This window comes from Drosophila rhopaloa, unplaced genomic scaffold (genome assembly GCF_018152115.1).
Source record: "Drosophila rhopaloa isolate 14029-0021.01 unplaced genomic scaffold, ASM1815211v1 contig_115, whole genome shotgun sequence".
Taxonomy (NCBI): Eukaryota; Metazoa; Arthropoda; class Insecta; order Diptera; family Drosophilidae; genus Drosophila; species Drosophila rhopaloa.
In genome coordinates this window covers 4,296,614-4,322,259 of record NW_025334990.1, presented here as the reverse complement: position 1 = coordinate 4,322,259, position 25,646 = coordinate 4,296,614, and the positions used below count along the sequence as shown (strand labels likewise).

At 43.4% G+C, this 25,646-nt stretch overlaps 7 protein-coding genes across 7 annotated transcripts; 3 read left to right on the top strand and 4 right to left on the bottom strand.

Moving 5' to 3' along the window:
- Nucleotides 1-1,368: 1,368 nt before the first annotated feature.
- On the top strand, nt 1,369-4,727 carry LOC108052115 (sex determination protein fruitless). Its single transcript, XM_017134441.2, has one exon. It carries the CDS (start codon nt 1,471-1,473, stop codon nt 3,463-3,465), a length of 1,995 nt encoding a protein of 664 aa, XP_016989930.1. The 5' UTR covers nt 1,369-1,470; the 3' UTR covers nt 3,466-4,727.
- Nucleotides 4,728-4,735: 8 nt separating this feature from the next.
- On the bottom strand, nt 4,736-7,445 carry LOC108052113 (zinc finger protein 33A). Its single transcript, XM_044459180.1, has 5 exons — nt 6,839-7,445; nt 6,062-6,772; nt 5,665-6,004; nt 5,427-5,604; nt 4,736-5,309 (listed from the first exon to the last, which is right to left on the bottom strand). Exons 1-5 carry the CDS (start codon nt 7,067-7,069, stop codon nt 4,862-4,864), a joined length of 1,908 nt encoding a protein of 635 aa, XP_044315115.1. The 5' UTR covers nt 7,070-7,445; the 3' UTR covers nt 4,736-4,861.
- A 1,135-nt stretch (nt 7,446-8,580) lies between these two features.
- Nucleotides 8,581-10,022, bottom strand: LOC108038386 (putative N(4)-(beta-N-acetylglucosaminyl)-L-asparaginase GG24090). Its single transcript, XM_044462001.1, has 2 exons — nt 9,901-10,022; nt 8,581-9,850 (listed from the first exon to the last, which is right to left on the bottom strand). The coding sequence occupies exons 1-2, from the start codon at nt 9,954-9,956 to the stop codon at nt 8,758-8,760; spliced, it is 1,149 nt and encodes a 382-aa protein (XP_044317936.1). The 5' UTR covers nt 9,957-10,022; the 3' UTR covers nt 8,581-8,757.
- Nucleotides 10,023-14,535: 4,513 nt separating this feature from the next.
- Nucleotides 14,536-16,235, bottom strand: LOC108038443 (putative N(4)-(beta-N-acetylglucosaminyl)-L-asparaginase GD10667). Its single transcript, XM_017115225.2, has 2 exons — nt 16,115-16,235; nt 14,536-16,064 (listed from the first exon to the last, which is right to left on the bottom strand). Exons 1-2 carry the CDS (start codon nt 16,168-16,170, stop codon nt 14,981-14,983), a joined length of 1,140 nt encoding a protein of 379 aa, XP_016970714.2. The 5' UTR covers nt 16,171-16,235; the 3' UTR covers nt 14,536-14,980.
- Nucleotides 16,236-20,395: 4,160 nt separating this feature from the next.
- On the top strand, nt 20,396-21,939 carry LOC123037877 (putative N(4)-(beta-N-acetylglucosaminyl)-L-asparaginase GD10667). Its single transcript, XM_044460650.1, has 2 exons — nt 20,396-20,516; nt 20,567-21,939. Exons 1-2 carry the CDS (start codon nt 20,461-20,463, stop codon nt 21,648-21,650), a joined length of 1,140 nt encoding a protein of 379 aa, XP_044316585.1. The 5' UTR covers nt 20,396-20,460; the 3' UTR covers nt 21,651-21,939.
- A 731-nt stretch (nt 21,940-22,670) lies between these two features.
- LOC108038445 (peptidyl-prolyl cis-trans isomerase Fkbp12) lies at nt 22,671-23,539 on the top strand. Its single transcript, XM_017115227.2, has 3 exons — nt 22,671-22,802; nt 22,964-23,034; nt 23,095-23,539. Exons 1-3 carry the CDS (start codon nt 22,766-22,768, stop codon nt 23,311-23,313), a joined length of 327 nt encoding a protein of 108 aa, XP_016970716.1. The 5' UTR covers nt 22,671-22,765; the 3' UTR covers nt 23,314-23,539.
- A 282-nt stretch (nt 23,540-23,821) lies between these two features.
- Nucleotides 23,822-24,941, bottom strand: LOC108038444 (protein lin-37 homolog). The gene has a single exon (XM_017115226.2). It carries the CDS (start codon nt 24,814-24,816, stop codon nt 24,010-24,012), a length of 807 nt encoding a protein of 268 aa, XP_016970715.2. The 5' UTR covers nt 24,817-24,941; the 3' UTR covers nt 23,822-24,009.
- Nucleotides 24,942-25,646: the final 705 nt, after the last annotated feature.

Genomic DNA, 25,646 nt, shown 5'->3' with positions numbered 1-25,646 from the left:
CTTTTGGCGATCGTGGCGTATGCGCAATGTGCGATCGAGGCATTGAGGCATCCCCTTTATAGCATTATTATAACCACAACTAATGCGCTTATTGCGAAGTATCCGAAATCGCTTACCGCTTACCTGCTCGACGTTGCGCAAATCGGGAAAATCGGGAGTGGGAACAGGATAGGGATCTCTGCAGGTTGCCCATTATCCTGCCGGCGAGACAATGGCTAGACAACAATTGATGATCTCTTGCGCATTTTCCGCAGACAATAATGCGATCGTTTGTTTGCCGCCTTTGTCTGATTGTCCGCTTTTCTTTTTTGCCATATACCTTCTGCTTTATTTTTTACGGGGCCTCGCCCCTTTGACATTTCCCTGTTGTTGTTTGATTGCCATTATCGTTTGGGGCTGCGGATTCTGCGGCACTCTACCTGTTGGTAACTGGAGATTCACACACGACACATGGCCGGGTTTTGGGATGCGAACTCCTTGACGAATGGCCAACACATGACGCCACGATCCCAGCATATGGCGTCCACTTGAGTCTGAAATTCGACCACAGCCCGAGTTAGAATTGAAGTCATGCCAAGGACAAGGGCATATGGCTTGCCTTTCACCCCCGCTCACTCTTCTTTTGGTACACAAAATGAATGAAAATTATTGCAAGTTTTTCAGCTACGTTTTTCCCTTATTTTCCGTGCCTTCCCATTTCCATTTCCCGATTCCAGGCGGCGGTAAAAAAAGCCTGATATTATACATATAGATTTGAATATGTATGCGTAAAAGTAAAACGCGCGAAAAGCAGCCGGAAAAATACGCGCACACATCTTTCGAGGGATGTTTGCATATTTTTTTCCCCCATTTTTCCTACACGTTTTCCTCGTCACCACCCACTACCCCATTTCGCTTTCACTTTTTTATGGCGCATAAAACTTCGGGGGGTGGCGAAGGGCATAAATTGTACAAGCAAGATTTTTTGTGCCAAAAAAAAAGAGAAGTGGAGAAGCAACCATCCCCAATTTTGCACACCTGACTTCCTGGCTTCCATTTCCCCATTTTTGTGTGTGTTCGTCTTTCCTGTTGATTTTAGCAACCCATGCGAAATTGGGAATTTGCTTCTGCTACCCAATGACATTTGCCAAATCTCGTCGCTTGGCTCTGGCAAAAAACTCATACTAATTGGCATTTTCTTTCCTCTTTCTCTCTTTTTCCGGGAATCAGGCAACCAGGTGATCCGTAGGCCTTAAACTGGCGCTCAAGGTCAGGAAGCACCTATCCTTCTACTCGCCGACGCTGCTGAGCGCCGCCTTCACCAGCCTGAACGGCGCGTACAACCACAGCAGCAGCAGCAGCGATCCCGCTCCGGACGAGGAGCCCGACCAGCCAGCGAGCCACCACCATTCCAGGGTGAGCCACCACAGCACCAGGGATCCCAAGCAGGACAGGGATCGCGAGGCGGAACGCGAGGAGCACGACCAGGAGATGGGCGGCCCGACGGCGCCGGTGGCCAGCGGCGGCGAGGTGGGTCAGACGTACTGCCTCCGCTGGAACAACCACCAGACCAACCTTGTCCAGATCCTGCACGCCCTGCACGAGGTGGGCAGCTATGTGGACTGCACCCTGGTGGTGGACGACGAGCAGTTCCAGGCCCACCGAGTGGTTCTGGCCGCCAATTCGCCATATTTCCAGCACATCCTGAAGGACGTGCCGCAGGACCATTGCAGCATTATCCTGCCGGGAGTCAAGGGCTTCGAGATTGCCGCCCTGCTGCAGTACATGTACACGGGCGAGACGACGGTGACCAAGAGCCAGGAGCCGGAGATCCTGCGCACGGCCAAGGAGCTGCAGGTGAAGGGTCTGTACGACAACCTGATGAAGTTCAACCACCACAGTTCCGGTGGCCATGCCAGCGTCACGCCCACATCTAGTTCGGGAGCTGGCGGAGCCAAGCCCCAGAATGGCTCGGCATCCAACCACTCCTCGTCCGTGATCTCCACATCCACACACATCTCGCCCAGCGCCGCCATCTCGAGCAGCTGCTCGCCACCACCGCCACCCCAGTTCGGCTATCAGCCGGGCTTCAGCCACTATCCGCAGCAGCTGCCGCCCAGTCAAATTCCGGCTGGCGAGGTTCCGCTGACCCCCACCCAGGCCACGCCCCACTCGGCGCCCTCGGGGGCGGGAGAACCCGGTGGTCAGTGGCCATTGACACCGTCCGCCGCCGCCGCCATGCTGAACTCCGTCTACGAATCCGCCGCCGACATGAATCCTCTCAAGCGCAAGAAGCTGTCGGCCATCTCGAGCATGCTACTGAGTGGAAACCGCGATACACCCATCCTGAGAAACGTTCTGGCCCAGGCCAATCCCGCCGATTCCTCGCAACCCGGACCAATGATCATCAATGGTGAGAAGACGCCCACGCATCCACACCAGAGCACACAACTCCCAGCCGGATTGGGAGTGAGTGGTGGTGAGCGGAACCACAGCTTCAATGGATCCGACTACGGCGGCGATAAGGAACCACTGTCGCCCTACACGGATCGCTCCTTTGAGGAGGAGACTGGCCAGTCCGGCGGCAAGAAGCCGGAGTGGAAGCGCTACAAGCAGTACACCCGGGCGGACATGATGTGCGCCATTCAGGCGGTGAGGGAGGGCATGAGTGCCCTGCAGGCGAGCCGGAAGTACGGCCTGCCCAGTCGCACCCTCTACGACAAGGTGCGCAAGCTGAACATCACCACAGGTCGTGGCACCCACCGCACGCCCAAGCGCAGTCCTCCGGGCGCCGAATCCTCCCAGGGATTCCCCTACTCCGCTGCTGCAGCCGCCGCGGCCCACAACTACGGACACGGACATGGCCATCACTCGGAGGTGAAGCGTGACTCGAAGGTGGACCATGTGCCCGCCCACCACGGCATGCCGCCCACCATTCCTCCCTCGGCGGCAGCTCTTCTGGATCACGCCTTCCTGCAGCAGGCTCTGGAGAACCGGGGCGGCGACATGGCCGGCCGGGAGGCTCTCCATGCGATGGCTCTGGCCGCGGCCGCCCATGCCGCCGCCAATCGGCTGTCGAGCAGTCCGGCGGAGACGGACCAGCGCTCCAATGGCCATGGCATGCGGTCGCCGAGTCCGCAGGGACGCCACTACTCGCACGACCAGGAGGCCATGGACCTGGAGATGGAGAAGCACGAGCAGAACATGATCAAGAGGGAGCGCGACCAGGACGAGCGGGAGGATGCCGACGACGAGGAGGACCACGAGCAGGAGCACGTGGAGGACCTCTCGCTGGCCAGGAAGGAGCGCCCACAGTCGCCCTACTCGCCACAGCCGGCCGAGGGTGCCGGGGTGATCATGCACGCCAGCAGTGCGTCCGCCAATGGCAAGGACCACGAGGACTACCCAGCATCGCCGCAGTTCGTGCCCATGGGCCTGAAGCGGGAGTTGCTGGAGGGCGAGGATGCCCAGGCTCGGGCCGACTGATTGACGCTCACCATGGCCTGGCAATATGCCGCGGACAGCCTCGACTCCTTGGAGTAGGCCAGGCTTAGATCGATAGCTCCAACTCCAACTATTATTCCCTTTATTAGACCCATCCTTGTGTTACTTTCCTTACCATCGGCGACTCAGGAGCCGACCAGCGTTGGTGAAGCTTTAAACGAAGTAACCTCATCCCAGTCGTTGTGGGAATCATCCGCACCAGCACCTGGCAACCATCCAAAATCAAACCCACACACTAAAATATATTGTTGTCAGCATCACTTTGTGCCTAAAAACAGAAATGTTAGGATATAGGTTAGTGAATACGAATAGGTAGCATAGATTGCAGATATCTTAGGCTAGGCACTCGAAGGCCATCTTTGGAAACCAGCTAGTTGTAGGCCTTTCGAAGCTCACCCATGCCAGATCCCGGCCAACTGACAAACTAAGATATATGTAAACCGACTTACATAAGACTGAAGGCGGGATCTCAAGGCGATGGGTGGGCCGGGTAAGGACAGAGCAGTAGAGGCTCCAATTGAAATCGGTTAGCGGGTTAGCTACACCTTGTACAACTTTGTTAAATGCCAGTGATTTGTTTTAAAAATTATTAGCACTAGATTATTTATAACGACCAGTATGTGGAACGCATGTACGTGGCCTTACGTTTATCATTTCCGAAGCGAAGAGAGAACAGATGAAAACTTGAACACAACTACCTCAAATAGCGTATCTTTGTTAGCCTCATGTTATCCTGTTAGCGAGATATAATAATCGTCCTGGGTTGAATTTATAAGACTGATACCGACTCAAACGTACCACGAGCAAGAGCACACGCATTAAAATTATATTACAAATTAAACTAAAATACGAATCGAGATCCTTAGTTAAATAGATGTAAGTTCCAGGCAAATTGATTAGTTCTAAGCCACCAACTAAACTTAAACACTACAACTAAACTATTTATAAGGCAAACAAAACAAAACAAATGAAAACATGCGCTGGGGGCAATGCAATAGGCTCTTTAATTATAAACACCTACACTTATACAATACTATATAGTCGTACGGTCGATAATTTTAAATTGTTATACGATTAACTTTGTACATAGCATCATAGTCCACACATACACATGCGAATTATAGATCTAATTTAAGTAATCCAAATTGTACTGCAATTTAAATTATCCCTAGGCACCCGACTTTCATCATGTAAAGATCTGCGAAAGAACGCGAAATAAACTGACTGAAGAATCAAAAATAAAATCATATTGTTTCTCTGACATCGGTACAATATTTATTGTAAAAAAATACAAATCTGAATTATACTAAGGTGCTAGATAAAATTATCTAATCGTCAGTATTGCAGGCAAAGAACAAAGCCCATGACTGGCTCGAATTCAGTGACATCCGACGCAGTTCGGATTCCGTTCGTCGAACTCGCAGATTCCGATAGCAAAGCGGAAGGGTTTATGTTTGGGCAAATTAATAGGATGCATCGTATTCACCCTCGAAACCCTGGGAATATAGAACTCTCGCTCCTCATACGTCTTGGATATCCGGGAATAGTCCACTGGTTGCGACCCATGGCAGTTGACGATTGAGAGGGACCGGTCAATGCTGATCAGGGGTTCATCGTTGGGACTATGACCTCGTAGTTTGCAGTGGGCTAGCAGCTTGGCCTCGCTAAGAAACTCCAACCGGCAGAAATTACAGTGGTAGTTAATCCCTTTTTTGTGGAGCTGAAAGTGGCGGTCCAACTGGTGCTGCAAGTCAAACTCATCGCGGCACTTGTGGCAGATGTAGAGGCCGCGGTTCTGGAGATGCAAATGGTAGTCTAGGAAGACCCTGCAAGACAAAACAAGTGCGTTAATATCTATTAAAGAAGACTCCGGAAAAAAGGGATTTACTTGGTTAGCGTTGAAAATATTACATTTTAATATGTTCTACTGTTAGCACACTTACTTGCTTGTAAAGACATCGCCGCATTTGTGACAGTAGAACCAACTCATCTTCCAGTGCTCCATGTAATCGTGCTTCATTAGCGCCACCAGAGTGTCCGTTTGATAGCCACAGGCCGGCGTAAAGCACGAGAATGCTTTCAGTCGCACCTGCGTTTTGAGCAGGTCAAGTAGGTACAGGTCTGTAAATGGATAGCTTGAATATAAACACAGAATGGTGACCTAAACAAAGGATTCCCTACCGTACTCCTTATCGGTGGTCATGTGCGTTTCCACCAATCCGAAGTCATCATACAGAAGGGAAAGATTCCCGGCACTGTTACTATTGCTCCGGCTGTGGTTTACAATCCAGTCACCAGTGAAGTTCATGCGGCGTGTGTACATGGCGTCTTCCTGGTCGTCCTCGCCGTCTTCTCGCTCCTCCTCATCGCTATGTTCATCGTCTTCCTCCTCGTCATCCATATTGTACTTATCCCAGGCTTCCGAGCAAGCTCTTGAGCGGGAGCGCATGGAGCGTGCCCTTGGCGTCAGTGAAGACTGCACAACTTGCCCCGATTCCTCCAGCTCAAGGATTTTCAAAGCCTGTAAGGGATTGCAGGTTAAATCTAGCTAATAAATATTCTTGGAATATGAACTAACCTCCTGCTTGGCTTGGCAGATGGTGTGGTGCAGCTCCCACTCGTACTTGGTGTCCAACTGGGCATCGCACAGATCGCAGGGATACCGCTGTTTATGCTTCAGACGCTCGTGTTGCCTTTTACTGGCCATCGAGTCGAACTCATCGTCGCAATGCCGGCAATAGAAGATGCGGGAGGAGCGGTTGACTTTGGACGAGGCCTCTCTGTCATAGCTGGCCTCGTTTAGCACTCGACACTTGGCGCGCGGCGGACGGGGCTGAGTCCTGCGCGTTCTTGAGCATCGTCGCAAGTGCTGGGCGTAATAATCTCGCCGGAAATAGGCCCGCCCACATTCCTGGCACTCCAGACGTGTTCGCCATTTCCAACCCTCCGCCTGCTTCACTTCCGACTCCTTGGCCGATGGTGAATACGGTTGCTGAGCTAAGTAGACTTCCAGCACGGAGCAGGATGAACGTGAGCTGCGAATGCTCCGTTTCTTTTCAAGCACCTCTTCCTGGCTCTCTATCAGAGTGGTGGACACTTCCGCATCCGCAATGGGCGGACTGTCCTGGGTGGGCGAAGTCGTAGTGGTTGTCACCGTGGTAGAGTCTCCTCCGGAACGCTGCAATCGCTGCATCCGTTGCATCAAGGACCGAGTGACCTCTGAGTGCATTTTCAGCTTGCAAACACACTCCACGCAAATGGCCTTCAAGGTGGAGCGGATTACATCGGCCTAGAAGTCAATAAAGTTCTGTAGTTGGCTTTGGTAGCAAAGTAAGATAGTGTATGGAGTACTCACATGGATCTTCCAGTCGCGACTCAGGCGACGATGCATTTCATGATTGGAGCGCAGATCCAAAAGTGCCGAGGCCTTCGCGGCACCACAAATGGTGCAATTGGCGCCGTCGGCTTCCGCCTCTCGCTCAGCCTCTACCGGATTCGGATTCTGATCCTCACGATTGTCATATTCGACGGAGCAATGTCCTTCAGTGCTGCTGGGTTCCGGATCCGTTGCTGGGGCATCCTTCATCCTGTTGGTAAATTTGTGCCCCTCGTGGGCAAACAACACGTTGGTGGCGATTTCGCCAGTTTCCCTCAATCTCAATCAGTTCTGCTTGGCCCTCTTATCATTCCCGATCCTAGAAGGTTTTGGAAGTCCAAAAAAAACTGGCGAGTTCCCTAAATAACGGAGTTCCACAATTTTTTTGTAAATATTTTTGAAGAAGGGAACACTGAGTGACCGTAGTGGAAGTTGGAAAATATACCACAGAGCACTTAATCGGTCTGGCATCACTCAACGATTTATTTTATTATTTAGGGTATTCCCTAAGCTACGGAATATCTGACAACTTATCAGACTTTTTCCGCAATTGATTCCAATGAATTGTTATGACCTGAAAACGTTTTTATACCCTTGCAGAGGGTATTATAATTTTAGTCAAAAGTTTAAAACGCTGTGTTTCCAACCCTATAAAGTATATATGTATATTCTTAAGCCTAGTATCCACTTCGACGTAAACCGTACGCCAGTCATGAGAGAGAGCGAGAGGCAAACAGCTGGCGTTCACTTTTCGTCGGGCCTTTTTTTCACTTCGGTCTCCTGATCGACGAAAAAAATACCAGAAAATTGCATAGCGTTGCCAGTCTGCGGAAATGAACTTTGGGTGAACCCTAGCGGAAAGATTAAAAAATTTAATCTTTTGGCGTGCGCTTCTCACTGAACATTATAAGAAATGGAGGGAAAAACTCAAAAAACTCACAAAAGTCGATTGCAAAATAACATTAATACTATCTGGGGTGCCTCTTGTCAGAGCAAAATGTTTTTTAGGTCCAGAATGTACGAAAAAACACAATAAAAGTGCAGCTATGAACTTTAAATTAGCAAATAATTATCAAAAAATTAAAAAAAAAACAACTGTTAAATTTAAATTGTATTGTTTTTTAACTTCTTTGTACAGCGGCAGACTTGTCTTGCCAAGGTATTTGATAATATCTTTTAAAGGCTCTTTCCCGCAAATACGATATTTGAATTTTAACTGCTTGTCAACAAACCCAGCTGATTGTCAGTACGACCGTAGCACGCTTAAATCCGATGAACTCTCGAAATTTTGGTCACACTGGAAAGATTAAAGTTTTTACGCTAGCATACTCGTTTGTCGATCTGGATACTAGGCTTTAATCAGTATTGCGGACAGAAGGACATGGCTAGATCGACTCTCCTGGTGATGCTGATCAAGAATATATAATTCACAGCGTTGCAAACTTTTGACTGAAATTATAATATAAAATTATGTTTTAATGTTTAATGTATGTTTCAATTTTTTTTTTTATTGTTCTTTGGGATTTAGTAATATTTAAATACTATAAAATTATTGTTTTAATTTAATTAAAATCAGATATCTATATCATATAGATCGCAAGAAAAAAAATATTTTGCTGCTTTTCTATTTATTAAAATTCCGATATAGTAATTATTTACTGTATTAGAGTTACGCTTTTAGTTTTGTCAAAATAGTATATCTGCCATAGAAACGATGGCAAAATGCAGCGCAAAATTGACATATGTATGTATGTAGCTTCATTGTTTTTAGTAATATCAGCAAAGAAATCGAAATGTTGTCGTTTTGTAATACCTTTGCTACCTTTCTTGTTAGTGTTAATAATGTAATTACCTATTTGTACGTATTGAGAAAACCTACTACCTTTTCAACAATCCAATTACCAAACAACTTTCCGATAGATTTCAGAATTAGTGTTCTCGACTTCCTGAGTGCAAACGATCGTCTCTTTACGTGTTGGGTGATCCGGATGGGCCGGGCTACTAATCATGTAGGAGAATCGGGATTCGTAGGATTTAAGACCGCGGCAGGACACTGCATACGTGCCCAAGCGATCTACGGCAATAACGGCTGCATCGAAACTCCCTACACGCTTCCGGATGCGCTCCAGGACCAACTCGACCGCCTCTGCCGGCGTCTTGCCCGCCCGCATGGCTTCCACTGCGAGGAGCGCGGGCAGAAATCGCATTAGGATGTCACCATCTCCGCTGGTCACTGCGGCACCCACCTCGTTGTCGGCGTAGGAACTGGCACCAGGAATCGGGGCGTCCCCAACACGTCCGGGTATCGTATATCGTAATCCATTGGTGGAAGTCCCCACGTGGATATTGCTCTCCTCATCGATGGCGACCATGGTGATAGTGTCGTGGTTATCAGGCCCGATCTCGGTCTCGACATCCCGATTAGCATCCGCGTCCCATGAAGGCAGGGGCTCGTAGGGACCGCATGAGGACTTGGGATCCGGAAAGACATTTCGCCAGTAGTTAGGCTGGCAATTCTTTGTATCCCGCCACTCTCGCCACTTTTTTGTAGATTCGGGAGTGTTCAGTGACTCGTTCTGGAATCCCATGGCATTGGCGAAATCCGCGGCTGCGTCTCCCACCAACATAACATGTCCTGTGTGCTCCAGGACATGACGCGCCACCTTGATGGCGCTCCTGATCCGCCGCAGATCCGCCACTGCACCCACCTCCATTGTGCTTCCATCCATGAGCAGGGCGTCCAACGAGGTGTCTCCCCGCTCGTCGGGATTCCCACCGTAGCCAACTGCCTTGTCACACTGCTGTATCTCGCACTCTGAGATCCCGCCCACCACGGCATTCCTCGTCTGTCCAAGACCACCCTTCCTCAGGTTGAGCAGTCGCCAGGCCTCCTCGTTGGCGACTGCAAAGGGCCAGGTGTTGATAACCATTGGCAGGAGCTGACCAGTGGGTCTCTGTCCAGACCTCGTCACGTTTGAAGTAGTTTTTGCACTATAAAAAGTGGTTTTAGAAATATAGCACTTCTGACTTTATATCCTTACCCAACAACCGATGCCAGCCAAAGGACTGTTAAAAATGTTGCCACGTACTTTTTCATAGTTTTTTTTATTATAATCGAAATAACTAGAAACTATTTACAGAAACTGACACAGTGAAACTGAGCGTTTCCGTTCGTGGCTCCTGCTTTTATAGGCCGTTTAATCAGAGGTTTTGAATATAAGCACTGTCCAAAACATAATTTTTAAAAATTTGAAATGTAAGTAAGTTCAAGCTTAAGATTAAAGCCTATTCAATATTTACATGAATACAAAAAAAATTTTATAGATAATTATGTTCTTTTCGAGTAATAATGAAAGGCAAATCTGTCATAAATTATGGACATCTTTCTATTGATAATTTGGTTTTTTAAATATGAAATTTATTAAAATATTAAGCTCAGTGTAGAACATAATAATATGTTAGACACTCCAGATAAGAAAAAGGTCACTGACAATGTGAACGTCCCCTTCATTGGCTTCTGCTCTTACAGGTCTCCAATCAAAAGTTTTCAATATAAGCACGCAAAGAAATTTCTTAGTTAATAATTAAACAAATTTGTTTAATACAATTGATACCGTAAACTCCATTTAAGTAGAAAATTCAGTAGTATTAAATATTTAAATAAAAACAAAACAAATTTAATAAACAAAAAACTTTAAAACAAATAATTTGTAATTAAGTAACAAAAATAACGTTACGTTTACGTAAAAGTAATAAAAAACAAGAGAGAACGCTATAGTCGGGTGCCCCGACTATCAGATACCCGTTACTCAGGTAAAGGGAGTGCGAGGGAGATGGAGATAGAAACTTTGATCACGCATAACTTTTTAACGAATGGTCCGATTTGAAAAATTTCTTCTACATTTCAATAGGTATTGATAAACACAATAAAACTGCATTTTTACTTTTCCGAAATATTTAAATTTTTGAAATCGTATATAAGCGATTGTGGGCGTTAAAGGGGGCGTGGCACCTTTTTGAAACAAACTTGCGCTGCGTAGGAACTCCTAGAATCTGCATGCAAAATGCCAATCTTCTAGCTTTTATAGTTTCCGAGATCTCAGCGTTCATACGGACAGACAGACAGACAGACGGACAGACGGACAGACGGACAGACGGACAGACGGACATGGCTATATCGACTCGGCTAGTGACCCTGATCAAGAATATATATACTTTATAGGGTCGGAAACGCTTCCTTCTAGCTGTTACATACTTTTGCACGAATACAATATACCCTTTTACTCTACGAGTAACGGGTATAAAAAGTTGACAGTCGATGTAACGATGTAAGTGGTTGAGTTTCAAGTTTATCTACTATTTGGCCATTTCCAGTTTCAATATCCTTGCAGAGGGTATTATAATTTAAAAGCAAAACAATGAAGGAGACGTCTCTAAGCAAATGTTTTGAGCATATTTTTTTCGGGATGTCCACTGACCATGCCAATAATTTTTACCGGCCTTATCGTATATATTTCCTATTTAAATGTTGTTTATATTTATTACATTGTTTTCTACCACAATGTAAAATGTTAAGCTTAGTGTAGATTATGCTGTAAAACACACAAGCGCGCCATGCCAATTAGTTATACCCGTTACTCGTAGAGTAAAACGTATGTAACAGGTAGAAGGAAGCGTTTCCGACCCTATAAAGTATATATATTCTTGTTCAGGATCACTAGCCGAGTCGATCTAGCCATGTCCGGCTGTCCGTCTGTCTGTCCGTATGAACGCTGAGATCTCGGAAACTATAAAATCTAGAAGATTGGCATTTTGCATGTAGATTTTAGGAGTTCCTACGCAGCGCAAGTTTGTTTCAAAATGGTGCCACGCCCCCTCTGACGCCCACAAGCGACAAGCTGTGGCCACAGTTTTGATTCTATTATGAAAATTTTAATTGATATGTATTTGTTTCGTCAATACCTATGGATTGGCCTAATAAAAGTTTGCCACGCCCACTCTAACGCCCAAAAACCCATTAAACGCTTAAGCCTGGCTAGCGCCTACATTTCCGCCTTTCATTTCGCAATACAATAGCGCCATCTAACGGATGACTTTGGAACAGATGGCCAAGGTGCTAATTCGAGCGGCGAAAAACATACAAGAAGGCATATTTATATTAAGTTGTTTAGCTGAGTAACGGGTATCTAATAGTCGAGGCACTCGACTATAGCGTTCTCTCTTGTTTTAGATTAGTTTCCGAAAAATCAAATAATTCATTTAATGAGTTGTCAAATTTGAAACTGTAATATATTGTGACCTTAAGACCCGATCTCATTATTTGTTTCACGCGATTAAAATATTTGTGAGACGGAGACCCTATAAAGTCGTGAGTTGATCAGCACCACTGGGCAAGTCGAGATAAGTCCTCGTATGTGAGCTTGTCTCGCTTTTTTTGAAGTTGATACGAATCAGAAAACTGTTGCTTTCGTATATATCCACGCCATAATTTCCTTTCTGATAAAACACGTGTTATGCGTTTATAAAAACATTTATTTTAAATGTTTAATCATTTAATTCTTTAACTTAGGGTGTTTTTCGATAACTTAAATACAAATTTGTCTTTTGATTTATATGACTAGTCTTAATTTTGTATATTCTTTGGCTTAAGAGTAAATGTAACTGTTAACATGTGAAGCTAAATATGTCACACTGTGTTAGGATAGTCCTGATCAGCAGTGATTTACAGTCTTTATACCCTTGCAGAGGGTATTATAATTATACCCTTGCAGAGGGTATTATAATTTTGGTCAAAAGTGTGCAACGCAGTGAAGGAGACATCTCCGACCCTATAAAGTATATATATTCTTGATCAGGATCACCTCCTGAGTTGATATAGCCATGTCCGTCTGTCCGTCTGTCCGTCTGTCTGTTTCTACGCAAACTAGTCTCTCAGTTTTAAAGCTATCGAGTTGAAACTTTGCACACACCCTTCTTTCCTTTGCACGCAGTATATAAGTCGGAACGGCCGGGATCGGCCGACTATATCCTATAGCTGCCATATAACTGATTGATCGGAAATGCCATAACTCTGCTGTTTGTTAAGTTAGGAAGTTGGGACTTTCTGTGGGTTCTATATTTGGCCAATCAATCCGACGTACCAAATTTCATAAGGATCGGCCGACTATATCCTATAGCTGCTATATAACTGATTGATCGGAAATGCCATAACTTTGGTGTTTGTAAAGTTAGGAAGTTGGAATTTTCTATGGGTTTTATATTTGGCCAATCAATCTGACCTACCAAATTTCATAAGGATCGGCCGACTATATCTTATAGCTGCTATATAACTGATTGATCGGAAATGCCATAACTTTGGTGTTTGTAAAGTTAGGAAGTTGGGATTTTCTATGGGTTTTATTTTTGCCCAATCAATTCGACATATTAAATTTCATAAGGATCGGCCGACTATATCCTATAGCTGCCATATAACTGATTGATCGAAAATGAAATAACTTTGGTGTTTTTAAAGTTAGGAAGGTGGGATTTTTTATGAGTATTAAAAATGCATCATATGAATAATTTTGGAGAATATAATTTGCAGAATATTCTGCAAGGGTATTTCAACTTCGGCTCCGCCCGATGTTAGCTTTCCTTTCTTGTTTAATATTTGGTTGTGCATCCATTATTGGCAAGAACAGCCTCACAACGTCTTGGCATGGATTCAACCAAGTCCTGGCACCGTTTAGTGGGAATATGGGTCCAAGACACCTCCACTCCTTTCCAAAGTGATCTTACGGTGGTTGGCTTGGATCCAGCAACTGCCTTCTTGACATCGGACCACAGTTTTTCTATTGGCGAATGCGCAGGCCACTCCAACACATTGACAGAGTTTCTTCCGAACCAATCCTTTGCCTATCTGCTGGTATGTTTGGGGTCATTATCTTGTTGGAAGACCCATACGAGTGTCAGTTCATACTCTGCAAAGGGTTGCATAATCGTATCCAAAATATTTACGTACACGTCCTGATCCAGTATGGTTTTAATCCAATGTATTGGATTGTACTCCATAATAGGAGAAACAGGCCCATACCATCAGACTACTCCCTCCATGTTTTATGGTCTTTGTGGTGTACTGCGGTATAAAATCAGAGTTTTTGGGACGCCTGACGTACGATCGAGATCCTTTTCCACCATTAAAACGAACTTACTCTCTTCTGACCATAAGATATTCCTCCATTTTTGAAGTAGCCAATTACCTTTTCTTTGCAAACTTCATGCGCTTAGCAATATGCCTGGCATTTAAAAGTGGTAACCTTTCTGGGACTGCAGGCTTTTAAGTTATGTTGTCTGAGACACTTGCGAACTGTTTCATCTGTCGCATTAATTTTAGGCTCCATTTTAAGCTCAGTAGCAGACTTGAAAAGATCCTTCTTACTCTCATGAATCAACCTTTTGGCATGTCAAAGTGTTACAGATCGATTTCTTCCACGTGTTTTGGATTTTTTTTTATGATTTATGTCGTTCCTAATCATTTAATTGGAGCATCCTACCAATCGACCAACTTTTATGTAAGAATTTCCTTCCAAAATCAATTTTTTAGGAAGTTTACACTTTTTTGCAGTGCAGTGTTTTCCCGTCCCATTTTAATGTTGTTTTTAATTTTTTTTTAACAAAATAGTTATAAAATAGTTCAATCTTATTAGCAGGTACTTTCTATTAAGGCTGTTGGGCGAAATATAAGATATTATCTAAGTAACTTGTAAGTGGTGCTATTTTTTTTTTCGCTGTTTTTCTGAATTTTTTAGTACAAAACTAAAAATAAAATATGTAGGTGGGATTAATAAAAACGGAAACTTAGTTTTACACAAGAGCAATACTAAACCTTAAAAAAAAAATTATTTTGAAAAAAAACAACAACAGCAAACTAACTTTTTTTTACAAAGAAAGCAGCGCGATGTAGTGGTGCTATTATTTTTTTCGCAACTGTATGTATGTAGCTTCATTGTTTTTAGTAATATCAGCAATGAAATCGAAATGTTGTCGTTTTGTAATACCTTTGCTACCTTTCTTGTTAGTGTTAATAATGTAATTACCTATTTGTACGTATTGAGAAAACCTACTACCTTTTCAACAATCCAATTACCAAACAACTTTCCGATAGATTTCAGAATTAGTTTTCTCGAGAGCCTGAGTGCAAACGATCGTCTCTTTACGAGACTGCTGGGCCGGGCTACTGACCATGTAGGAGAATCGGAATTCCTGATACTCAAAACCGTGGCAGGCCACTGCATACGTGCCCAAGCGATCTACGGCAATAACGGCTCCTTGGAATCTCTCTACATGCTTCCGTATTCGCTGCAGGACAAACTCGACCGCCTCTGCCGGCGTCTTGCCAGCCCGCATGGCCTCCACTGCGAGGAGCGAAGGCAGAAAGCGCATCAGGGTGTCGCCATCTCCGGTGGTCACAGCAGCACCCACCTCGTTGTCGGCGTAGGAACTGGCACCAGGAATCGGGGCGTCCCCAACACGTCCGGGCATCGTATATCGTAATCCATTGGTGGAAGTCCCCACGTGGATATTGCTCTCCTCATCGATGGCGACCATGGTGATAGTGTCGTGGTTATCAGGCCCTATCTCGGTCTCGACATCCCGATTAGCATCCGCGTCCCATGAAGGCAGGGGCTCGTAGGGACCGCATGAGGACTTGGGATCCGGAAAGACATTTCGCCAGTAGTTAGGCTGGCAATTCTTTGTATCTCGCCACTCTCGCCACTCTTTTGTAGATTCGGGAGTGTTCAGTGACTCGTTCTGGAATCCCATGGCATTGGCGAAATCCGCAGCTGCGTCTCCCACCAACAGAACGTGCCCCGTGTGCTCCAGGACATGACGCGCCACCTTGATGGCACTCCTGATCCGCCGCAGATCCGCCACAGCACCCACCTCCATTGTGCTTCCATCCATGAGCAGGGCGTCCAACGAGGTGTCTCCCCGCTCGTCGGGACTGCCACCGTAGCCAACTGCCTTGTCACACTGCTGTATCTCGCACTCTGAGATCCCGCCCACCACGGCATTCCTCGTCTGTCCAAGACCACCCTTCCTCAGGTTGAGCAGTCGCCAGGCCTCCTCGTTGGCGACTGCAAAGGGCCAGGTGTTGATAACCATTGGCAGGAGCTGACCAGTGGGTCTCTGTCCAGACCTCGTCACGTTTGAAGTAGTTTTTGCACTATAAAAAGTGGTTTTAGAAATATAGCACTTCTGACTTTATATCCTTACCCAACAACCGATGCCAGCCAAAGGACTGTTAAAAATGTTGCCACGTACTTTTTCATAGTTTTTTTTATTATAATCGAAATAACTAGAAACTATTTACAGAAACTGACACAGTGAAACTGAGCGTTTCCGTTCGTGGCTCCTGCTTTTATAGGCCGTTTAATCAGAGGTTTTGAATATAAACACTAAAAAAAATTAAAATTAGTTTAAATTTAAGATTGAAGCCTACTAAAAAATATACATATGTAGAGAAAAAATAAAAAAATAAAAAAAAATGTATTTTAGTTCAGTGCATAGATAATTCTTTTCCAGTGATAATGAAAGGCAAAGCTGTGCAAAACTATGTACCTCTTTTTATTGATACCTTTGTTTTTAAAATATGAAATATTTTAACATATTAATTCGAGTGTAGAACACAAATATAGGCCCAGACATTCCAGATAAGCAAAAGGTCATTGCCAATGTGCTTTTTTGGAGTACTGATTTTATAAGTCGCCAATTAAAGGTTTTCATTTTAATCACGCAAAGAAATTTCATGGCTAATCAATTTAATTTACTTTTTTTTAATACATTTGGTTCCGTAATGGAGTTAAATGGAGTTTAAGTTGTGTGTTTAGGCAATGAATATTATATTATTATTATATTAACATATTACTTTTGTTTCTCTGTTCGTTCCTACGCAAACTAAATTCTTTTAAAGGTGGTATTTCTATTGCAGGTGTATATAAGTCGGAACGGGCTTCCATTAGAACATTCTGAAAAATACAGGGAAAACAATTATATCGTCGTTGTTGTTATAATTAACAAATGTACTCCGAGATATAGTTATTTTTGATGGTTTAAGAAATACTGTTTTAATTTTATGAAAATCTGACGAAAGCATATAGCTGCAATAGGATTGATCGAAAAATGTAACGATGGAATGTTTAATTTTGGTAACTGCTTTAGGGTCCTTAAGGCGTAAGGCTTAAGGTTATAAATGGTCTTGACACTCTTTTTGGGACATTTTCCCTAAATTGGAGTTAAAATGTTCACTTTTTAGGTTACTCTTTTCGGGATGTAAGCTGGCCATTTTAAAAAATTGCCCAAACCAAACCCCTTACCGTATATATATTTTCCCTTTAAATTTAAATAATACATTTTTTTTGCCACACTGTAAAACGATAAGCTTAGTGTAGATTATATACTGTAAAACACAAAAACCACATGACAATGGCGTTCGGGATCCGAAATTGTTGCACGTGATTTAAATATTTGTGAGGAGACAATTTTGACCCTATAAAGTCGTGTGCTGATCCCACTCAGGAAGTCGAATCATGTCTTCGTCTGTGTATTCGTCTGTTTAAAAGCCAGATTACTTTTTTGGAACATGTCTCGTTTTTTTCAATTGATTAATTTTTAATAGCTGTCATGTCTACTGACCGTAATCAAAAATTTTTAATTCTCGTGAGACACATGTTATGCCTTAATAAAAACATATATTTTAATTGAAATTTTTTAACCTTTGAGAGGGTATTATTATTTAAGTCAAAGTTTTGCAACGCAGTGAAGGAGACATATCCGACCTTATAAAGTACATATATTCTTGATCAGCATCACCAGGAGAGTCTATATGGCCATGTCCAAGATTTTGTTGCCATATTTCTGCGGCTTGGAATCCTTACCAATGCTTTTCTTTAAATGCGATAAAGATATGTTAATACCAAAGAATACGCGCTGGGTTTAATTTGAATAGTAATTCAAAGCCAAATATGCATTTAGTTGCATATATTTTCATATTTGTCAATTTTCTTTCATCGCCTCATTTATTCCTTAATTAATGAGCCCATTTAGCAATACCAAAATAAAAACAAGAAAGGAAAGAAAGAAAATCCCTTCCTAACTTTACAAACATCAAAGTTATGGCATTTCCGATCAATCAGTTGTATGGCAGCTATAGGATGTAGTCGCCCGATCCCGACTTATATACTGCGTGCAAAGGAAAGAAGGGTGTGTGCAAAGTTTCAATTCGATATCTTTAAAACTGAGAGACTAGTTTGCGTAGAAACAGATAGATGGACAGACGGACAGACAGACGGACAGACGGACATGGCTATATCAACTCAGGAGGTGATCCTGATCAAGAATATATATACTTTATAGGGTCGGAGATGTCTCCTTCACTGCGTTGCACACTTTTGACCAAAATTATAATACCCTCTGCAAGGGTATAATTATAATACCCTCTGCAAGGGTATAAAGACTGTATATCACTGCTGATCAGGACTATCCTAACACAGTGTGACATATTTAGCTTCACATGTTAACAGTTACATTTACACTTAAGCCAAAGAATATACAAAATTAAGACTAGTCATATAAATCAAAAGACAAATTTGTATTTAAGTTATCGAAAAACACCCTAAGTTAAAGAATTAAATGATTAAACATTTAAAATAAATGTTTTTATAAACGCATAACACGTGTTTTATCAGAAAGGAAATTATGGCGTGGATATATACGAAAGCAACAGTTTTCTGATTCGTATCAACTTCAAAAAAACGAGACAAGCTCACATACGAGGACTTATCTCGACTTGCCCAGTGGTGCTGATCAACTCACGACTTTATAGGGTCTCCGTCTCACAAATATTTTAATCGCGTGAAACAAATAATGAGATCGGGTCTTAAGGTCACAATATATTACAGTTTCAAATTTGACAACTCATTAAATGAATTATTTGATTTTTCGGAAACTAATCTAAAACAAGAGAGAACGCTATAGTCGAGTGCCTCGACTATTAGATACCCGTTACTCAGCTAAACAACTTAATATAAATATGCCTTCTTGTATGTTTTTCGCCGCTCGAATTAGCACCTTGGCCATCTGTTCCAAAGTCATCCGTTAGATGGCGCTATTGTATTGCGAAATGAAAGGCGGAAATGTAGGCGCTAGCCAGGCTTAAGCGTTTAATGGGTTTTTGGGCGTTAGAGTGGGCGTGGCAAACTTTTATTAGGCCAATCCATAGGTATTGACGAAACAAATACATATCAATTAAAATTTTCATAATAGAATCAAAACTGTGGCCACAGCTTGTCGCTTGTGGGCGTCAGAGGGGGCGTGGCACCATTTTGAAACAAACTTGCGCTGCGTAGGAACTCCTAAAATCTACATGCAAAATGCCAATCTTCTAGATTTTATAGTTTCCGAGATCTCAGCGTTCATACGGACAGACAGACGGACAGCCGGACATGGCTAGATCGACTCGGCTAGTGATCCTGAACAAGAATATATATACTTTATAGGGTCGGAAACGCTTCCTTCTACCTGTTACATACGTTTGCACGAATACAATATACCCTTTTACTCTACGAGTAACGGGTATAACTAATTGGCATGGCGCGCTTGTGTGTTTTACAGCATAATCTACACTAAGCTTAACATTTTACATTGTGGTAGAAAACAATGTAATAAAAATAAACAACATTTAAATAGAAAATATATACGATAAGGCCGGTAAAAATTATTGGCATGGTCAGTGGACATCCCGAAAAAAATATGCTCAAAACATTTGCTTAGAGACGTCTCCTTCATTGTTTTGCTTTTAAATTTAATACCCTCTGCAAGGATATTGAAACTGGAAATGGCCAAATAGTAGATAAACTTGAAACTCAACCCCTTACATCGTTACATCGACTGTCAACTTTTTTTTTATTACTTTTACGTAAACGTAACGTTATTTTTGTTACTTAATTACAAATTATTTGTTTTAAAGTTTTTTGCTTATTAAATTTGTTTTGTTTTTATTTAAATATTTAATACTACTGAATTTTCTACTTAAATGGAGTTTACGGTATCAATTGTATTAAACAAATTTGTTTAATTATTAACTAAGAAATTTCTTTGCGTGCTTATATTGAAAACTTTTGATTGGAGACCTGTAAGAGCAGAAGCCAATGAAGGGGACGTTCACATTGTCAGTGACCTTTTTCTTATCTGGAGTGTCTAACATATTATTATGTTCTACACTGAGCTTAATATTTTAATAAATTTCATATTTAAAAAACCAAATTATCAATAGAAAGATGTCCATAATTTATGACAGATTTGCCTTTCATTATTACTCGAAAAGAACATAATTATCTATAAAATTTTTTTTGTATTCATGTAAATATTGAATAGGCTTTAATCTTAAGCTTGAACTTACTTACATTTCAAATTTTTAAAAATTATGTTTTGGACAGTGCTTATATTCAAAACCTCTGATTAAACGGCCTATAAAAGCAGGAGCCACGAACGGAAACGCTCAGTTTCACTGTGTCAGTTTCTGTAAATAGTTTCTAGTTATTTCGATTATAATAAAAAAAACTATGAAAAAGTACGTGGCAACATTTTTAACAGTCCTTTGGCTGGCATCGGTTGTTGGGTAAGGATATAAAGTCAGAAGTGCTATATTTCTAAAACCACTTTTTATAGTGCAAAAACTACTTCAAACGTGACGAGGTCTGGACAGAGACCCACTGGTCAGCTCCTGCCAATGGTTATCAACACCTGGCCCTTTGCAGTCGCCAACGAGGAGGCCTGGCGACTGCTCAACCTGAGGAAGGGTGGTCTTGGACAGACGAGGAATGCCGTGGTGGGCGGGATCTCAGAGTGCGAGATACAGCAGTGTGACAAGGCAGTTGGCTACGGTGGCAGTCCCGACGAGCGGGGAGACACCTCGTTGGACGCCCTGCTCATGGATGGAAGCACAATGGAGGTGGGTGCTGTGGCGGATCTGCGGCGGATCAGGAGTGCCATCAAGGTGGCGCGTCATGTCCTGGAGCACACGGGGCACGTTCTGTTGGTGGGAGACGCAGCTGCGGATTTCGCCAATGCCATGGGATTCCAGAACGAGTCACTGAACACTCCCGAATCTACAAAAGAGTGGCGAGAGTGGCGAGATACAAAGAATTGCCAGCCTAACTACTGGCGAAATGTCTTTCCGGATCCCAAGTCCTCATGCGGTCCCTACGAGCCCCTGCCTTCATGGGACGCGGATGCTAATCGGGATGTCGAGACCGAGATAGGGCCTGATAACCACGACACTATCACCATGGTCGCCATCGATGAGGAGAGCAATATCCACGTGGGGACTTCCACCAATGGATTACGATATACGATGCCCGGACGTGTTGGGGACGCCCCGATTCCTGGTGCCAGTTCCTACGCCGACAACGAGGTGGGTGCTGCTGTGACCACCGGAGATGGCGACACCCTGATGCGCTTTCTGCCTTCGCTCCTCGCAGTGGAGGCCATGCGGGCTGGCAAGACGCCGGCAGAGGCGGTCGAGTTTGTCCTGCAGCGAATACGGAAGCATGTAGAGAGATTCCAAGGAGCCGTTATTGCCGTAGATCGCTTGGGCACGTATGCAGTGGCCTGCCACGGTTTTGAGTATCAGGGATTCCGATTCTCCTACATGGTCAGTAGCCCGGCCCAGCAGTCTCGTAAAGAGACGATCGTTTGCACTCAGGCTCTCGAGAAAACGAATTCTGAAATCTATCGGAAAGTTATTTGGTAATTGGATAGTTAAAAGGGTAGAGACGGTTTCTTCAATACATACAAATAGGTAATTACAATATTAACACTAAAAAGTTGATCAAAAAATGTTACAAACTTACAAATTTAAAACCAGCGATAACAGAGACAATTATTCAGAGAAAGGGATATTAGTCTTCCAACTCGCTGATGTGCAGATAATCCAAATACAAGAAAAAATTTAAGAAATGTTTAAAGTTAGGACGTGAATGTTTCTCTACTTTCTTAAATCGTTCTCAATCTGTAAATATAAAATAAAAATAAAATATCAACTCCATTTGTTTTTTCGGGCTCTCTGTATAATGGCATTATATTGCATTATTAGATTATATTTTTAGTCGGTATAAAATAGTTGTTGCGTGGTTCCTCCATAGTTTCGTTTGATTACATATGTACATATGTAGTTTGTATGCATATTTATTTAACTGCAATACACAAATAAGTGGACTATATTTTGTAAGCCTTGCAGAGAGTATTACAATTTCAATCAAAAGCTTGCCACGCAGTGACTAAAAAGTATATATATTCTTGATGACTCCAGGCGAGTCGATCTAGCCGTTTCTACGGAAACTGGTCCCTCAGTTCTAAAACTATTAAGATGAAACTTTTCTTTCTTGTGGAATCTTCTCCTTAGAAATACTAACAATAAGTGTTAGAAATCTTAACACTTAATAATCTAATTTAATCTATACTGTCCAACTCAACCGCAAGACAAAACGCTATGTTTACTTTTAAGCATCTTTATTAATAATTATTATTATTTTTGGGTCGCTCAAAACATTGCGTGTTTTAAAAAATGGGCGCCCAAATACTTGTTTCAAAATTATTATTATTATTCGAATTCAAAACAAAGTGGTACCACATACATATCCGCTGCCATTGTACATTTGTCATGCAGTCGTCAACATTTGAAATGTGAAAAAATTTTGAAAAGGAAACCGGGCTATTAATCGTACTTACATGCTTCAGGGTCACCCTTAATCGATAGTTTTCACCAACTGAATATCGGCCACCACTAGCTGTCATTTGGCGACGCGACGACCAGAAATCAACGTGCTTATTTTCCGCTCGGTATTTTACCAGAGAAAACTAATCGAAATGGGCGTACAAGTGGTTCCAATTGCTCCTGGTGATGGTGAGTACAATGCTAGGGATAAGAAATCATCCAAAAAGCCGGTAAATGCTGGCAGTTCTAAGTTAAGAAGTGCATAGTCGCTTCGCAAAAGTCGGAAAATTACCCGTAACAATATAGTCGTCTCGCTCACACATATCCGATATTATATTCCCTAACCGCAGGCAGCACCTTCCCTAAGAATGGGCAAAAGGTCACGGTCCACTACACCGGCACCCTGGACGATGGCACTAAGGTAGGTACTATTTTCAGTCACAGGAACACCAAGCTAACAGAAGGTTACCTTTACACCCAGTTCGACTCGTCGCGCGACCGCAACAAGCCCTTCAAATTCACCATTGGCAAGGGCGAGGTCATCCGCGGCTGGGACGAGGGAGTCGCCCAGTTGAGCGTCGGCCAGCGCGCCAAGTTGATCTGCTCGCCGGACTACGCATACGGCAGTCGCGGCCACCCCGGCGTCATCCCGCCCAACTCCACCCTCACCTTCGACGTGGAGCTGCTCAAGGTCGATTAAGCGAGGAGGCCGCCTTTTGTGTATACCCCCAAAAGTCGCGGGGTTGCGGACCGGCGCACGGACGCTGAGCCGAAGAACACCAAAATCGGAACCAGAACAATCCAGCAGCATTTGCCAACCCAAAAAAGATAACTCAAAACCCAGCTCTAAACTAGAACTAATTTAACCGCAATGGGAACGCATCTTCTACGCATACAAATAAACATTTATTCAAGTCAATGACAAACAAACGTGTTTTCCAATCATTCTGTAATATCTTTTTGGGCCCTTGAAATCTTTTAGTACTGATGATACTCGATTCTGCTTGAATTCTTGCAGAGCACTTCCACTCGTGGATATATGTACATCGGATAAGCAGCTTTTTAAATATGATTTTATTATAAAATTATTTTCTTAAAATTTTAAATCGATTCAATTAAGGCTTGGAACTCAGATACTAAGCTTGTAAACTGTAAAACTGTAAACTCTTCCTAAAAAATTTGTCATAAGCAAAAGAATTTTCACAAAATCTATTTTGAAAATAAAATTTTATTAAACATATAAAATTTAAAGTCATTTTATACGTAATAAACATTTATTCAAGTCAATGGTGACAGGATCAACCTCTATATTGATCCTAGATTCCTTTGTGATATTCGGTCCTGGTCATTTTCCGTTCCCTCTTTATTAATGATTCCCGATTCCCGTTCTGTCTTCTCAGTTCTTGCATACCACGTCCATAATCTGGTCAATAACCTCATACCGCTCTTGCTCGTACTTCTGGGCATGCTTTAGCCAATGGCCGCGCACCTTTTTCCAGCGGGCCACATTGGAGGCCAGCAAATCGAAGGCACTGGCTCCCTCAAGAGCCTTCTCCCGTTGCCTGTCCTCCTGACCGAACTCCAGACGTGGCGGGATGATGGGCAAATCTGTGGGCTTTGGCTGCGGCAACTGGGTGAGCACTTTTTGCTCGCCACTGCGCAGTCTGGAGAGGATTTCCTCGCCATTGTCCTCGCGTTTGGCTGCGGCCAAAGATCCATCAGTTTGAAAGGCGGCCACGGCGGGATTCCTGGGCTGATTTGCCATCCAGGCGCGGCAAATGGGGTACAACGGAGTGCCATCCTTGTACTTGGAAAGGTCCAAACTCCGTTCAAACAGACGCATAACATAGGACTCGCCAGGAGCCTTCTGGACTGCTCCACCGCTGCCCGCGCTCTTCTTGTAAAGCATTCTCCTGGCCTTGATGCGTCCTCCACTTCCGGCCATTACGGCTGTCATAGCAGAGGTCGAAGCCGTCCCGGTGGCTCCAGCCGTGACTGCCTTTATCTCCGGTTCCAACTTTACTTGGTAATGTCGCTGCTGTTGCTGCTGGAGCAGCAGTTTCTTCGATGGACGACCCCGAATGGGCAGATCGGAATCTGCGTCGTCGTCCGGCTGTTGGTGGCTTGTCTCCGGTTTCTGCTCCTCCCGACGTGACTCCCTCAAACGCAGGGACATCTCCTTCTTCTTTGGCGTGTTCTTCATTTCTGACGATATTTTTTATTTGTGGAAAATTGAGGAAAAACAATTTCGAATGTTAAAATCGGAAATCAAAAACAGGATTGAGGTGCTTTTCAGCACTAAAGCGAGGCCCTGCTGTTCAACACTGGCGAGCTGGGCAATGTCAAAAAAATACCACACCTCTAAAATAGTTAAGCCTAGTATCCAGATCGACAAACGAGTATGCTAGCGTAAAAACTTTAATCTTTCCAGTGTGACCAAAATTTCGAGAGTTCATCGGATTTAAGCGTGCTACGGTCGTACTGACAATCAGCTGGGTTTGTTGACAAGCAGTTAAAATTCAAATATCGTATTTGCGGGAAAGAGCCTTTAAAAGATATTATCAAATACCTTGGCAAGACAAGTCTGCCGCTGTACAAAGAAGTTAAAAAACAATACAATTTAAATTTAACAGTTGTTTTTTTTTCAATTTTATGATAATTATTTGCTAATTTAAAGTTCATAGCTGCACTTTTATTGTGTTTTTTCGTACATTCTGGACCTAAAAAACATTTTGCTCTGACAAGAGGCACCCCAGATAGTATTAATGTTATTTTGTCCTCACATGTAAACACCTGCAATCGACTTTTGTGAGTTTTTTGAGTTTTTCCCTCCATTTCTTATAATGTTCAGTGAGAAGCGCACGCCAAAAGATTAAATTTTTTAATCTTTCCGCTAGGGTTCACCCAAAGTTCATTTCCGCAGACTGGCAACGCTATGCAATTTTCTGGTATTTTTTTCGTCGATCAGGAGACCGAAGTGAAAAAAAGGCCCGACGAAAAGTGAACGCCAGCTGTTTGCCTCTCGCTCTCTCT